The sequence below is a fragment of the Falco peregrinus genome, chromosome 8 (genome assembly GCF_023634155.1).
Source record: "Falco peregrinus isolate bFalPer1 chromosome 8, bFalPer1.pri, whole genome shotgun sequence".
NCBI lineage: Eukaryota > Metazoa > Chordata > Aves > Falconiformes > Falconidae > Falco > Falco peregrinus.
The window spans coordinates 23,608,304-23,623,375 of NC_073728.1; the positions used below are offsets into that span (position 1 = coordinate 23,608,304).

Consider the following 15,072-nt stretch of genomic DNA (forward strand, 5'->3'; position numbering starts at 1 on the left):
ACTTTATAAAAATAGAATAATAAAAAAAGAGCAGTTGACTCCGTCAACAACTTTTGAAACTCTAACGCAGAACTGATTTTCTATTATGAAAAAGCAAAGTGCCATAGGAATCTAGAATTTGTTTTTAGAAACTGAGATCCCTAGGACAAATGGTATCTCCAGAATCTTGTAAACCCAACTATTTTAAGGCTAGTCATAAAACTGTCACTGCAGAACATGGCCTTCAGGCACTCAAGTTTAGAGTCTACAGTGTTTCTAGTGATCAGTATTTCAGATCTGCTTAGTTATCAATGAAGATTTGGATAAGAGAAGTGGTAGAGTGAGGAGATAAGCATAACCTCCCCCCTCTTAAGTGAGATTGGCATTATTTAGTGAACTGCTTTTTGAAACAATTCCCCAGTCCCTGTCAGAGATCGCCACCACTGACAATTATTTTAGATTATTTTCCCGATGTCACTTTTTTTCCCTGGCATTGCTGAATTTCTATTATTAGCCCATGTGAGCTATTCAATAGATCGCAATCTTCTTGGCATTAGTACTTGCCAAAAGAATTAGACGATACCATACATTGGTTTTCAAATGAGATTTTAAAGAGAATGCTACAACAGTTCCTTATGGAGGTCCAGTAATGTTTATTAGAACGGATGACATTGCAGCAACAATTACCAGCTGTAATTATTCTAATATACAATCAGCTACAATGGTCTTCTATAGATTCAGCTATAGTTGAATCATCTCATGCCTTTCCTACATTGGAGTTTCATTACATTTTAGAAGATGCAGTCACCTAATGGTTTTCCCCAAGAAGTATCTGGTTGGAAACATGAAGTTCTTTTGTACTTAAACCGAGGCTACACACTGAAAGCAGAAAGTTACCCAACCCTGAGTGCCGGAATAGCCAGTACACAAAGGAATTTGTTAACCTTCATCCTCACCTGGGAAGTGGCCAAACAATTTGAGGAGCGTGACAACAGAAGTGGACTGTCAAGAGAAAACAGGTCAGAGCTTTACGTAAGGTCTTCAGTAGGATTGCTCTTGAGATTCTTCTTACTGATCAATTTGTTGAACACCTTCTCTTTGAAAACTGGACCATGGGAAATCCATCTGACTCATCAGTGATTAATTTTTTGTCTAAGAAACATACACAGATTAGTGGGGTGTGCCTGATAATGGCATGTGGTTATTCAGGGTGTGAACCACCACTAGGGTCTGTCAAAACAGGCAGCTTCAGGGTTATTCAATCTCTATTGAAGAAGCAGAAAATAAAAGCAGAAGAAAATATTAAAGAAGCACAGTACAAATGAGAAAGGTGTACAGGGAGAAGCAAAATGTTATTGACGTACAGTATCTGTATTGTACTGTGTACAGTAATATTCTAAACAATGTTCATATTATGAATCGTATTAACATAGAATGGTCAATTATAATATTTTTTCCAGATGTGTGATGTCAGAACTAGTCAGGGCAAGGACATTTATACTAGAATGCAATGTTCTACTCTTTTCCTATTAAAAAAAAAAGGTATAAATGCTTTGTCATTGGCTGTTTTTCCACTTCTGTTAAGCACTGGCCAAAGCATCACCTGCATAAGGAGCTGTTTGGCTGTGCAGTGCCATCCCCCGGCCCCACGGGCAGGGCGCTCCGTGCTGGCACGGCTGAGGAGCGCGGACCGCCGGGTCCGCTCGCTGGACGCTGGGAAGGGGCAGCTTGTCACGCAGAACAGACTGAAGTGCCGTCACGCTCCGAGAGCAAACTGAAGATCCAGCTGACACCGCTCCTAGCACGGTAGTTAGTCACCCGTGGCGTGGGCAGGTCACTCTGTGCCTCAGCCGCCGCAGGCATCCGCGGGGCGCAGCGCTGGTCCCTGCGGCCGGGGCGGGGGGCGAGCCCAGGGGGGCTGATTTAGTAGCTTCATTAATGTTCAGATCACCATAGCTGTTTCCAACATGTTCTGGTCAGGGTGATGATGCAGAGAAAATGGTTCTCTGGCCAGCGCAAGACACACACCCGGGACAAGTCCCCGGCGCGCTCGACGACAGGGACAGGGTGACCCGGCTTGGTGGCTGCGCTTTTTTCCTGAGGGCGCTGGATCACACCGCGGGGTCTGGCCGCCCCGGCCGGCTCTCCCCACCTGCGGGGATTTCGGCCCGCGCCCTGGTGGCTGGAATGGGGAAGGGCCGAGCCCGTGGCGGCCGCCGAGACGCTTCGCTCGGGGAGAGGAAAATTCCAGCCGGGAGGAGCGGCCCTGCCCCCGCTGGCCGCTGACAGCCCGCGGCCGGGGCCGAGCGGAGTCCCCGCACGGGCCGGGCGGCCGCTGGAGGGGGAGCCGGTGTGTGGAGGCGGGTGGGCGGGCGGGGCTGGGACGGGAACAGGGAGTCTCTGTTCCTCCGCGGGTGCCCGCAGCGGGGAAGGTTCCGCGTTTCAAGTTTCTCGCCACGAAGTTTTTGTGGTGTTTTGGTTTTCTTTGGTGTTGGTTTTTTTTTTTGGGGGGGGGTTTCCCCCTCCGCCCAAGGTGCGGCTTGGCGAGCGGCCGCCCCGGCGCAGGCAGCTCGGCGGGGCCCCGTGCGCGGCCGCCCCCCCGGGAAGGCGCCCCAGGGCCGCGCCGTGAGCAGCGGGGCATGCCCGGGCTCGGGGGCGAGGCGGCGCCGGAGCGGGGCCGTCTCCCTCAGCCCGCCCCGAGCAGGTGAGGCGGGGAGCCGAGGCGCTGTGCGGGCGGATCCCAGCGGCTGCGCCCGCCCTGCCCCGGGAGCCGACCTGCGCTCGCTCAGCCGCCGGCATGGACGGCAGCGCTCCGCAGGCGGCCGCCCCGCCGCCCGCAGGGTAAGCGCAGCTCGCCGCAGGGTGGGGGCGCGGGCAGGCCGGGAGCGCGGGGGTCGGGTGAGGTGAGGTGCGAGGGGCAGCTCGGGGCGCGGAGGCGCGGCCGGCCGGGAGCGCGGCGTCGGGGCGGCGGCCCGGGGCGCTCGGCGGCCGCCTGGCGCGGCCGGGCCAGTGCGTGCGTGCCCCTGCCCCGGCGGCGGGAGCCAGGCGGCGGCGCCGGGAGCGGAGGCAGGTGGAGCAGCGCGACCGTTAAACGGCTGCCGGCGCGGCGGGCGCAGACAGGCAGAGCGCCGCCCCGCGCCTCGACGGCACGTCGGCTGGGTCCCCTGGCCGGGAACGGGCTCTCCGGCGGGACGAGGCCGCGGGACGCGCCCGCCGAGTCTCCGGCGCCCTCCTCGGCGGTGCCCGGGTGAGCAGCGGCGTGTGCGGCTGCGGGCGGCAGCATCGGGCTCGCCCCTGGCCGCGGGCATTTCCGCAGGGACGAGCTGCGACCCGCCCGCCGGCGCCGCCGTCCGGGGCCTCTGCCGGGCTGCGGTTCGCCAGCAGCCGCTAGCGTCGTACCCCGCCGCCCCGCCGTGTCCGTGTGTGCGGGACGCGCCCGCCGGGCCCTCCGCAAGGTGTGCGAGTGCTGGCGGCGGCGGCCCCGGGCGAGCGGGGTGCTGTGCTGCTCGGGCAGCTGTCTGCGCGGGGGGGCGTGCGTGGAATAAACAAGCAGGATCTGTTAGGAAAAGTAAAAGGGTTGTTTTGTTTGCTTTTAAATGTTAGACTCCTCTGAGGAGTTGCTTATAATCTGTCAGAAAATGTAACTTCAAAGAATGTGTTTTTATATCTAACCTGCCCCCTTTTCCGGACCAGGAGGAGGAGGGTGGCTTCCCACGAAGCATTCAAGTATGTGTGAAGAAAATTAATCCACTCCATAACTTCAGAAGCAACTTGAGGGATTCAAAATACTATTTCTGGAGTTACCTGTAAATAGAAGGGGCGAAATACATGGTGACTGTATTTCTTTAACACCAAGATTTTTTGGAAGCTTCTATGTTATATGCAAAAGTATTAATTGGATTTCTGACCAAGTGACTGCAGGGCAGGCGGGTGTACCTGGTGGTGGGTCAGGTCCCTGTGGTGTTTGCAGTAGCTATCAGTTCGGATGGGAGCTGTGGCTGTAGGGAATGTGGAAGGCTCATGGAGGAGTGGGATTTATTCGCGTAGGGCCTTGTGGAAGTGCCACATTCACGTATGGCCATTGAGAAATAAAGTGGATATTGACTGAATGGCTAAAACAGCACGTTTTGGAAGTCCGCAGTTTTACTTGTGGGCAGGGGCATGAAAACAAGCACAAAAGCACAATTAAGATTTCGGTTGTTCTGACAGTTTCTCTAGGCCTGTTGCTTGCCATAAAGCTGTTGGTTACGCTGGATTTTGGCTGCTGCTTGACTTACTAAGTCAGGAAAAATAGTTTGTTCCCTTAATGTGACTTCAAGCATCTGTCAGCATTCACGTCTCTGTTCTAAAAAACACGTAGCTAACAGCAGTGCTCCTTTGCGTTAGTCCTGCAGATATATTTTCAGGCCTTTTATCTTCTGTTCCTATGTAATTTGGTACTTAGGAAATCAGTTTACCATTCCTTTTTTGTTACAACAGGAGTTCTTTATTGGCAGTCTTAATTATTTCCTGAAGATAGGCTCATTTGCTCATCGAAACGCTGGATCTGAGGAAAAAAATCTGGATATACCAGCAAAAACGGCAACTCCCAGTTTACTGAAAATGATCCACAGATATGTTTTTGAAGAGTAAGCAGTACTGTAATTCTCTCCCTGAGATGACAGGAAAAATTGTGCAATCTGGGAAGAATTTCAGTTGAAATAGCAATTTTCTTTAAATGTATTACCAAATGATGTGACAGTGCGTTATATCTCTTAACTTGTCTAGCCAGGTGGAGAATGCTGTTAATCCACAGCTGAAAGCTGTTTACCAGTGAATGTGCTCTTAAATCACAGTTTGGAGATATGTGGTGTAATTACTGATAACTCTTCACAGCTTAAAAGTCTATTTATGCTAACTGCCAAGAAGGCCAGAGGCGTTAAAGGTGTTTTGTGAGTTTTCAAGCATTGATGTTTATTTAGCCTTGGAACTTCTATATAACCTAATAATCGGTGGCTCTTCAATGTAGAATTTTGTTATCAGTTCTATGGCGACAAGCTTTGGGAAAGGATCCTGTAATTATATGTGAAAGACAATTTTTTTTGCATGCAGAATTATGCTGTCCTATTGAAAAATTGTTTATTAAAACTGGGTGTGGATAAAAATGTTTACTTGAATTTGGGGAAAAATATGCCAGTGCGATTTGCACTGTACAAACAAGGTAAATCAGTGAAGATTTATTAAAAACAGTCTCCGCTGGATATTTTTTTTTTTAATAGGGTGAATAGAAGGTGTGCCCAGTAACTAACTGGAATTTTTGTGGAATATAGTGAATAGGAGGTGTGCCCAGTAACTGGCTGGACATCCCACATAGTTTCTTCTGGTAGCAGAAGAAACTTGGCTGGACCTACTTTTAGGCATTTTATAGCTCATCTATCTTGCCCTGAGTCTGGGCAGCACTCATAATTCTGTGCTCCTGCTAGGCCAGTGACACAGTCTGCTCCTGTTCGTCACAGAGCTGAATTGGCTTTATGTATTGGCTGCATTACAGGATGATAGGAAAATGTGTGGTTTAATACTTTAAAAAAAATAATGGCTGTGGTTGGTATCCTACCTTTTGAATACAGTTTTCCTGCTGTTGCTGGATAGCAATCATGTACCCTGGAGTAAAAAATTTTTACTTTATTGAGTAGATTTCACTACATGATACAGGCTTTTATGATGAACAACTGCATTGTAAATTAATATGCTGTTAAAATATTGGAGCAGATATGGATTTCGGTAAATGGACAGTTGGTTTCCTTTGAAATATTAGAATGCACATTGAGGTTTGCTTTTAATTCAACTCTAATCAGTTCCTGATAACTTTACATTATTTCATTTGTTCCTTTAAATCACATTTAAAGCTGTATGCTTACTTTCAGAATAACGGCTTCTGGCCTGCTTTACCTAAGCAAAATCCCTTTGTTTTGTCATTTTCTTTTTGTGTCTGATGAAATCTTGCTTAGGAGATACAGCTGGTCTCAAGGGGCTGAAGATCAAGATGGTTGGGGTGGGGAGGGGGCAGAGCCCAACTGAGCTTTGGTTGTTAGCTTACTGTGAGAAACACTCCTTGTGTGTTTTCCTGCTCCTGTTCCCTGGTTGCTTGGCCCAGTGAATGTATGTGAAAAGTTTAATAAGATCAGGAGAGAAGTCTTTTTTCCATGGTTAGGGCTGTGTCAGGAATTGAGAGATGTTTTCAGAAAGAAAAGAAATTTATCTTTTCTCTTGTGTGTGTAACTGTTGAGTTTTTATCAAATTATTTCCATCAGAATATGGATCTCTGAAGACATCAGCTGTGGCTGTGTTAAGAAGTATCAAGCATCAAGCTTAGAATGTTGAGGTGAGCTCTCTTTTTCACGTTGTTGGATGAGCGAGTTCACAACGTTAGCCACAGGTTTGTTCAAGTAAAAGTGAAAGTCCTCCCTGTCCTGGAGTGTGGGATGGGACAGAAGGTGTAGAAATAACTTCAAACCAAGCATTGTATTGCCAAGCCACAGGAGCAGACTGGGTGTGTGTGTGTCTGAATTTGCTCAGTTTGGTGAAATTTAGGTCAGGGCTAAAACTACGTCTTTTTACCTTGCAATGAATTAGCTGTTGCTACTGCTCTGTATACTATGTTATTGTATACACTTATGAACAAATGCAAGACCTTTTGTGCTTGTGGTTAGCACTATCTAGGATCAGAAGTCAGGCTGGGATGGGTCTAACAAGTAGTCTAAACTTAGATGTGCTTTATCTCTTAGACTGAGGAATTCAGGATAAATAATTTGCTCATTTTTTCTCAGCCCCATGACCCTGATGAAGATCAACTAACTGAGCAATAACAAAATGGAAAGAACTTTGAGTATTTGTGACCAGAGTTTGCTGCATGTTTGAAATGGGGAGTTAGCCACTTCATGGGTGGATGCCCATCAAGAGCCACTTGAATGCTAATCATTCCAGGGGGTAATTTGCCAGCTGAGTTCTGAACATATATGTAATACTTTGAGGTGATTATGTTGTTCTTTTTAATGTATCTGCCTTAACCAAGGCAACGTCAAACAGTTACATGACACAGAGGTGCCATGAACTGAATGTTGAGTTTAAAAACTGGTCTGATTACTCAGATTTTGTCAAGTCTGAAGTCATAGCTGTGTGCCTATGGAGTAGTCAGTGGTAATGTTCACTGTTGGAGCGTGTTGCTGTGGGAATGAGATCAAGGAAACATCAGGGGGTTGAGGAATGTGGATACTAGGGTGAAAAAATGTGTGGGAGGGTAATACACAAATAGAGAAATCAGCAGAGTTATTTCAAAGCTTTGTCCAAGTCTGATGATATTTTGTGAAAAGCAAAAGTGAGAGCTAGTTGGTGAGGTATCAGAGGCATGTGGGGGGGAAGAAGTGCTTGAGACTGGAAGGTGGGTTTCAGTGTTGTCTTAGGACAGGCTCTTTGTGTTGTTACTAGAGGTTTTTTTGTTTGTTTTTTTGTGTTGGTTTTTTTTTGTTTTTTTTTTTTTTTGTGAACTTTAAAAGGAGACTACAGTGCTTATGTAAACCTGAAGATCAGCGTTTGTGTTGAGTAGGTGCATCTGTGTTGGGTGGAAGAAGAAAAGAGCCCATTGTAGAGGACTAGAAGCTTAGATTCCAGAGGAGACTGAAGATTTTGACAGGATTCCTGTCCTTTGACAAATAAATTAACTCACTAGGGATATTTTGGTCACAAATAAATGGTTTCTCCTGTAATCTGGCGTAACAAAAAAACCCCCCAAAAACCCAACCCCCCCCCCCCCCCCAAAAAAAAACCACCCAAACAAACATATAAATAGCTCTCCCTTCATGAAGTCCAGTACTGCTTCTGACTTCCTTGACTGTAGCTTGGAAGAAAGTTTCTTCTAGCTTGACTGCTGTTGTTTCTAGCTATGGCTCTTGGAATTTTGTGTATGCTGGGGGCAGCAGGTGCCAAGTTATCCACCAGTCATTTGAGTTGCAACAATGTTACACTGCTCAACTAAATATTTTTGTTTTTCTAGCAATTAACAAGTCAATATGATCAGTTGCTCTGTTAATGTAGCCGGGTACAAGGAATGCTGGGTGTTCTCTTTTATGGCTGCTTGCAAGTTAAAACAGATCTGATTGTGGCGTGCTTTGCACCTGGCTCTTGCTTCCCCCACAGATGACCTGCTGCTCTGATTTAAGTTCACACAGCGCTCTGCTGTTGGAGAAGGAGTTGCTCTTTACTATGAGTATTTGCTGTCACTATATACTACTTTAAAACTCAGAGCTGACGTCAAGGTGTTTGAGGATGACAAGAAGCCAAGATGTTGGCTCCTAGGCTCCTGTAGTGTTCTGTGGCCATGCCCAGTGTTAGCACAATGAAGAGGAAACTCTGACAGTGCAGCATGCGACAATGGAGAGTTCAAGGGGGAAAACCACCCCTGCTGTTTTGAGCTGTAACAAGCAGCTAAAAAGTTGAGGTTTCACCTGAATTCTTTCCTGAGGTAAGGTCCCACAATGAAAAATGCAACTCTTTGTATGAAATTAAACTTAAACATTTATTAACTGGAGTTCCAGTAGATGCGTTCTGGCTTGAAATCTGCATGGTGATGGGCTAGTAGATAAAAGTGCATTTTTTTCATAGTTTAAGAAATGTTTTTTTTTTATGCATGAGAAGTGGAATACCATGTGAATCTTTACAGAATTGGGAATTCCTGGATTAGTTTTTCATTTGCTAGAATGTTTTCCAGTTCAGAAGGGGCATTTACATTTATGTGTGTCTTTTGGTGGTTGTAAATGATTAAAGTGCTGTGGGTGGTTGAAGGATGGATCCCTAATCTATCTATGAAATATGTCCCTTGGGAGCTTGCATATATGTCGACTGAGATGCAAGACTAGGGTTGTCAGGATTGCTATTTTCAGTTAAAGAAAATAGAGCACGTGAATATTTTTAGCTAGGCATAAGCTTTCTTCCATGAGAAAGCATCAGTTTTGTTGGAAGCTTTAGTTTTACAGAGGTTTTCATTAAAGAAATAGCTCCCAAGCTGGACTTTCTTATCTGTATTTTAAAAACCCTTTCTGCACATTTCTTTGACTTTTATTTCTCTTCTGGAAATATAGCTACTTGGTTTGGAAAACACAGATAAATCTCATTTAAAAACAGGCAAGCAAGCAAACCAACCTCTCCTCCTCCCCAAACAATGCAAACAATTGCTCTGTGCTAGAAATGTCATGAGCTTGAATTTTTCTCAAATACCAACAATGGTACAGTTTTGTTCTTTGTCCTATATCTCTCCTATGAAGTGATATGGTCTTAATTAAAAAAAACCACCACCACCACCACTCTGTCTCAAAATAGCAGCATTAGAAATGTGGATATCCTTCTTTAAAATAAGATTTCCTTTAAATTCAATATTCCTGAATATTGATTTACTGTTTTAAAAATCTTGTTATTTTCATGGGCCTTGGTTTCCCATTGGGAATTAATTTTTCATTTTGGTACTTTACATGGCTTTCATGTCAGACCTTCAGGTGGATTTTCTTCCAAAGACTAAGGCTCTGTACATGAGTTTTTAGCAGGTAACTTTTAAATGTTTTGCTATGGGTAAGGCATAAGCATCTATTTCAGTTGTCCCTATAATACAATTATTGACAAAGTTGCCTGAAGGGACTGCTTTTTCTATTATTTTTGAAAAATTGATTTTTTTCATTATATGTTGCATCCAATTTGACATTATTTTTTTTCCTAGGTTGATGTGCTGGGGGCTGAATAAAGTGAGTTAAATAAGAATGTCCAAGGATAAGGGACCATCAGTAGGGTAGCAGTGCAAACTTTGGGTTACTGTTGCCCAGATGCTTTTCATGTGTAGGTATCAGGGGAATTAGAAGGACAAGAGGGAAGAATACAGTTTGACAAACTTGGCATTTGTCATTTATTATTTTGCCGTGTGTTTAAGTATCATTGTATTGCTCTTGACTTTTGTAAAACCCAGCGCAGTCCCTTCTGTACTGTCAAACTAGACTGACTAAACAACTGGATGTAATGCTGCAGGTAGAAGTTAATCTATTACTGAGGTGTCTGTTGTTTGACTATTCTTGTGACAGAAATGCTGAAAGCATTTTTTACTTGGGAGGAATAATGTTTTGCCTTTCAATCTAGTAAAAGAAATAAAGGAGCCAAAATGTCTGTTAGTTAGAAAGTTAAGAAAACAAATATTTGTAACTCATTGTGCTCAGTTGTAACCCCTTCAGGCAAAAATGACGTATATCTTTCTTCGGTAGGAGCTGTGGACTTAAACCTTTTGTTCTTTTCATTAAAAATGCATGTTGTGCAGAATTAAATATGAAACCATTCTGGTTTTGAGAGCATAAAAACTATTTGCATGGATGGATTTTTGTGTGTGTGTGTGTGTGGTTTGGTTTGGTTGTTTTTTTTTTTTTTCTTTTTTAGTTCTTCAGTTTGAAAGACAAACAAGGCCCAGAGTGGAATTTCTGATGATTTTCAGGAGTTTGATTGTGTAAAATCACAAATTCAAGCCATAACAGAAATCTGGGCTTTGACTCCTTTTGATTTTTAGTTCAGAAACTTTTAATTCCTCAAAAAACATGTACCACTATGTTGTCCCTAGGTTCTCAGACTTTCATTTCTGAAGAGTTATTGCTTTCTCCATCTATTCTATGAAGTCTCCAGACTCAAACTTTTCTGTATCCTCTGCTGGTCTCTGATTCATGGTCTCTCGCTTCCCCTTGCCTGCAGTTGTGATCCTTTCCTTCCACCCACACTACAAAGCAGCCTTAGTAATTCCATCCTTGGCACCCTCCTTGAGCTATTTTTACCTCATTCAGTTTTTAAAGTACTCACTACTTGGAGAAAGTCCTGTTTTGCTGAATCCTAAACTTTGATGTGCTACTGCTTCTTTCCTAAAAACCTTTCTCCGTAGATCATGCTTAGGAACTTTGACGAATTTTAACAGTTCCTAAGGCACCTTAACTGTAGTGGTTTTGCAGATTTGGAAGGCAAGGTGGACTTTCTCCATTGCTTCATTGTTGGCAGATACTCTGGAAGACAACACTTGGGTTTTGGGTGGGTGTTTGGTTTTAGTTTTGTTTGTTTTTTTCTCTTTATGAGGGGTAGTAGATTTCTTCCTCCTATTACCTTAAACTGTTTTGAAGTGCATGACCCAGTCCTTAAACTCTTTCATAGACTCCTTCTATTTCTAGCTTTTTGGATTCTGTTTTTTCACGTTCTTTTAAATTTTGAGATTTAAAAAGAACCTGGCCCTTCACATTGGTCCTTCCATCTTTTTTTTTTTTTTTCCTGTGTCCCATTGTGCCTGTATCTGATTTCTCTTCCCCTGACTTCATGCTGAAACTATAGTTGTCTTTTCATAAATGTGGCTTTGTGTTTAAATATTATGTATCGCGTTTTACCTAGGTTAATACATCTTATTCCCTTGTACTTACATGGGCGTGGAGGCTATTTTTGCTGCAGCATTTAAGGGGTGAAGGGCTTCGCAGGCCCTTTCATGTAAAGCTTTAAGGAGGGGTCATTGGCTGTCTTTGCAGTTTTTGTCTGCTTGCTTATCTGTGGTTGATGCCTTAGACATCACAGGACTTGGAGCTGAGATCTTAAGGCAGCAGTGATAGCTAGAGACATGAAATAGGGTTTACTTTATTATTTTTCTACTTTCAACTAAATCAGAGTTTACTTACAACTTTGTTGTGACAGTAGCAGTAATTTTCTTAATGTATTAAATGCTGTCCTTCCTCGGAATTGTATATATTGATGTCTGCATGACAGGTTATCAGGACATTTGTTGTAGAAGTGAACTGATGGAGCGGAGTCAGATGTGTCTTTCTTCCTTCAGCTCCTTAATGCTTCTCTCTTGTTTCTTTTTGGTTAGTTGACTGGGGTTTTTTTGGGAGGTGGTGAGAGGGCTCTGTTTTGCTAACAGATGATATGTACAGGGATCAGAGGATTTTGGAATCTGGGTAACTTTTGGGGTTTGTTTTGATTGCTCTTCTGCAGTGTAGGGCACATATTCCCCCCTCCCCATAGGTATCGTTGACCTTGACATGTCAGATAATGCTTGTTCAATTTTATAGAAGAGCAAGGTGAAAATCTAGAAGGTATGGAAACCCAAAGCATTTTATAAGCGCTTCTTCACAGCTGATTGTCGATAGTGAGTGGGATAGGAGAGAATCTGAAGTAGCTTATTTTGGAAAAGTAATAAGGATCTGACATCACTGTCTGAACTGTTGGAATCTCTGTCTTATTTCTAAGCATCTTTCTTTGACTGTTCTCATATTTCCACTGCCCAAACATTCTTACAAACTTTCCAGTCATCCTCCCAAAATACACTGCTGTAATGCCTCTTTATCCATAAATCTCAAATGAATAAAGGAGGAGGAGAGAAACGCAATGAATTGTAAATGTTAAATGAAACCTTAAAAACATACAGTGATTTAATTTGGGAAAAAAAAGGGGTTGGTGCTATGATAATTTTAGAAATAGTCAAATCAATAGATTTTTATTTTTACTTTTTGATGGTGTTCTTTAAGATACTGCTTATAGGCTTCTGTCTCTTTTTCTTCCTGCTTGTACTTACCAAAAGTTTTCCTGGATTCTGTAGCTCCAGTATGTAAAGCCTGCCAGCTAACGGGTTTACAGGATTTATTTTTTTTTTCCTAACGACTGTTTGCCAGCACTTAATCCAGTATAAGTTTTTATGGTAGAATTGAGAATGTTTGGAAATAATGACACATAACATAAATGCTGAAATTTCATCCTGTACAACGCCAAGCAGTATTTTATACGCTTTGACTGTAGATGAAGATATTTTAAAATTACTTGGTACCCTGAGTGGTCTTGTGGAAAGATCTGTATGGTGTCTGTCAAAGCTCTGCCCCTCTGCAGAAGAGACAGATGTCCTGCATGCTGTCTCCGCTAGAGATGAAGAACTGGATTTTCCTTCACATTTCCTGAATGAAATCTGTCCACACTCTGACAAGCTGATGCTGCCTCTTCCTGCTCATGGTGCAGAGATCCGTAGTAGGAAATGAAGTGCTCAGTGAATTATTTTGTAAATAAATATTTGTCAGAGTCACTTGGAAGAACTTTAGCAACTTAAGATAGAAATACCCTTGCAAAATCCTACCCTGACTGAGAAATGTGCGGTTAGTTTGTCAACAGCATGCTCTCAAGAGAGGAAAGATGGTTGAGTATCTGAAGAGTTTTGCTACGTGTAAATAAAAGCTCCAAGATTAGAAATAATCATTTCATGAGGTTTTAACTTTAATTAAAAAGAAAAAAAAATAGTCTGGAATGCTCTATCTACGGTTACTGGCCTTTCCCGCATCCTGTCACATCGTGTTTCACCTCTCAGTCATACACTGAGAGTGTTTCCTTGAGTCAGCTTGTGGTATCATGTGAATAAATGCTCAGTGTGGTAGGAAGATCTCCAGTCTGTTTGTGAAAGAGCTCGTTGTACTTTATCAAAGGTAGGAAGAGATAGCTAAACATGGCATAACATTTGTTGAAATTGTGAAAATGCAGTTATTAAGCTTAACCCATTAAAAAAAATTTGGCTTCTGACAGTAAAATGAGAACCATCAGAAAACATGAATCACATCCTCAAACTGACGTCACTGTACCAGTATTATGTACTGTTGTGTTTTTCTGTGGCTTTGATTAACAAATATTTTCAGTTAAATATTGAAGTGGCAGCGAGAAATAAGTAGTTTGGTGACTTTAACGAGAAAGACTGATTCATTCAGAGATCTGGTGCTGGAGCTGGATAGGAATGTTCACTTTCTTCCCCCCCCCCCCCCCCCCCCGTTTTTTTTTTCTCCATTTTTTTTTTTTTAACAGTAGTAGAATAATTAACAGAGGTTGCATAACTATCTCCTTGGATAATCTAGGTGGAAGGAAGTTTTAGTGTCTGCTTCTGAGTAGGTTTGTGGCTGCTGTTGAGCTGGTGGAATGTTTGTTGCAGCTTGGAGAAGTCAAGCTGTTTGTAATCACAGAAATACACAGAGGTAATTCCTTTTTCTCTTTTTAAGGTAAGGCAATGCTTTTGTTGCTTTAGGCCCTCTTCCCTTGCCTGTATTCACCTTAGGATATTCTTTTAGTTTGGGGATGTTTTTGAAGTGTCGGCTTTGAATTTCTGGATCCGAAGAGAGCCTTTCTGCTTTAAGCTAGCACTGTTGGTAGTGACTTTATATCCATGTAATAACATGACAATGACCAGATTTTTTATAGTTTTTATGTGCGTCAAAAGAACAGCCGGATGGCCATCAGCCACAACTTGAATTTCTTCTCTGATGTGAAGCCAGAGCTTTCCATGGTTTTCCTCCTTTGGGTGATGTTCGAAACCCAACCCTTACTTGCTGAGAGAAAGAAAATGTGGCACTTAGGAGAGGTCAGTGGGGTTTTGGATTACTGGCATTTAGAGTTTTACTGGGTATAGTGAGGGTGGACCTTTCAATTTCACAGAGTTTGCAGCTGAATTTTAATGCTCTCTTGTTTGTGTCTCTTTCTGCTTCTATCATCTGTGTAGATAGCTGCCCGTGAGCTTTTTTTTCCAGATTCACTGACTCCTCTGCTTTTCAGCACGCGAACTTTAGTTTTATAACAACATTCTGTGAAGCACTGACCGACTGCAGTTAAGTTTGGGGAAATTTGAACAAATTTTGAAGACATTTTGTCAAATGAACTATCTGTAGCTTGTCCCTGGCATAGCTTCTACCACTGAGGATGAGAGCTGAAACTTTGGTCTAGCTGATCTACACACCTTGTCACTGAAGCTTCTGTTGCTGTAGCTGTGTTGGTGGTAATTTTGCCTATTCTTTACCCCACCACCCCACCTCCAGGCCTTTTTTGCCCACTGTAGACAAATTCAAGGTTCTCAAGTGCCCTTTAATCAGGGTCAATACTTTCTAATTAAGAAGTTTGCACTATATTGGTGTTAGTAATTGCCTTTTTGTTTCCACTGGCATTCTGCTGGAGTGCTACTTACCACTTGCTTGAAGGTAAATCAGTAAAAAATGTGGGTGACGTAACTAGTGAAGCATAACTCATTTCATAAGTTTTTAGTGACTT

General features: G+C 43.3%; 1 protein-coding gene across 2 annotated transcripts in view; it reads left to right on the top strand.

Annotated features, from left to right (window-relative positions):
• Positions 1–2,603: 2,603 nt before the first annotated feature.
• The window catches only part of COBLL1 (cordon-bleu WH2 repeat protein like 1), an 86,473-nt gene continuing 74,004 nt past the window's right edge, over positions 2,604–15,072 (top strand). The window contains exon 1 of one of the 2 annotated variants that reach the window (XM_055812168.1): positions 2,604–2,683. In XM_055812168.1, coding sequence (XP_055668143.1) covers positions 2,619–2,683 — 65 coding nt within the window. In that variant the 5' untranslated portion in view covers positions 2,604–2,618. The other variant, XM_055812170.1, reaches the window with a different exon arrangement.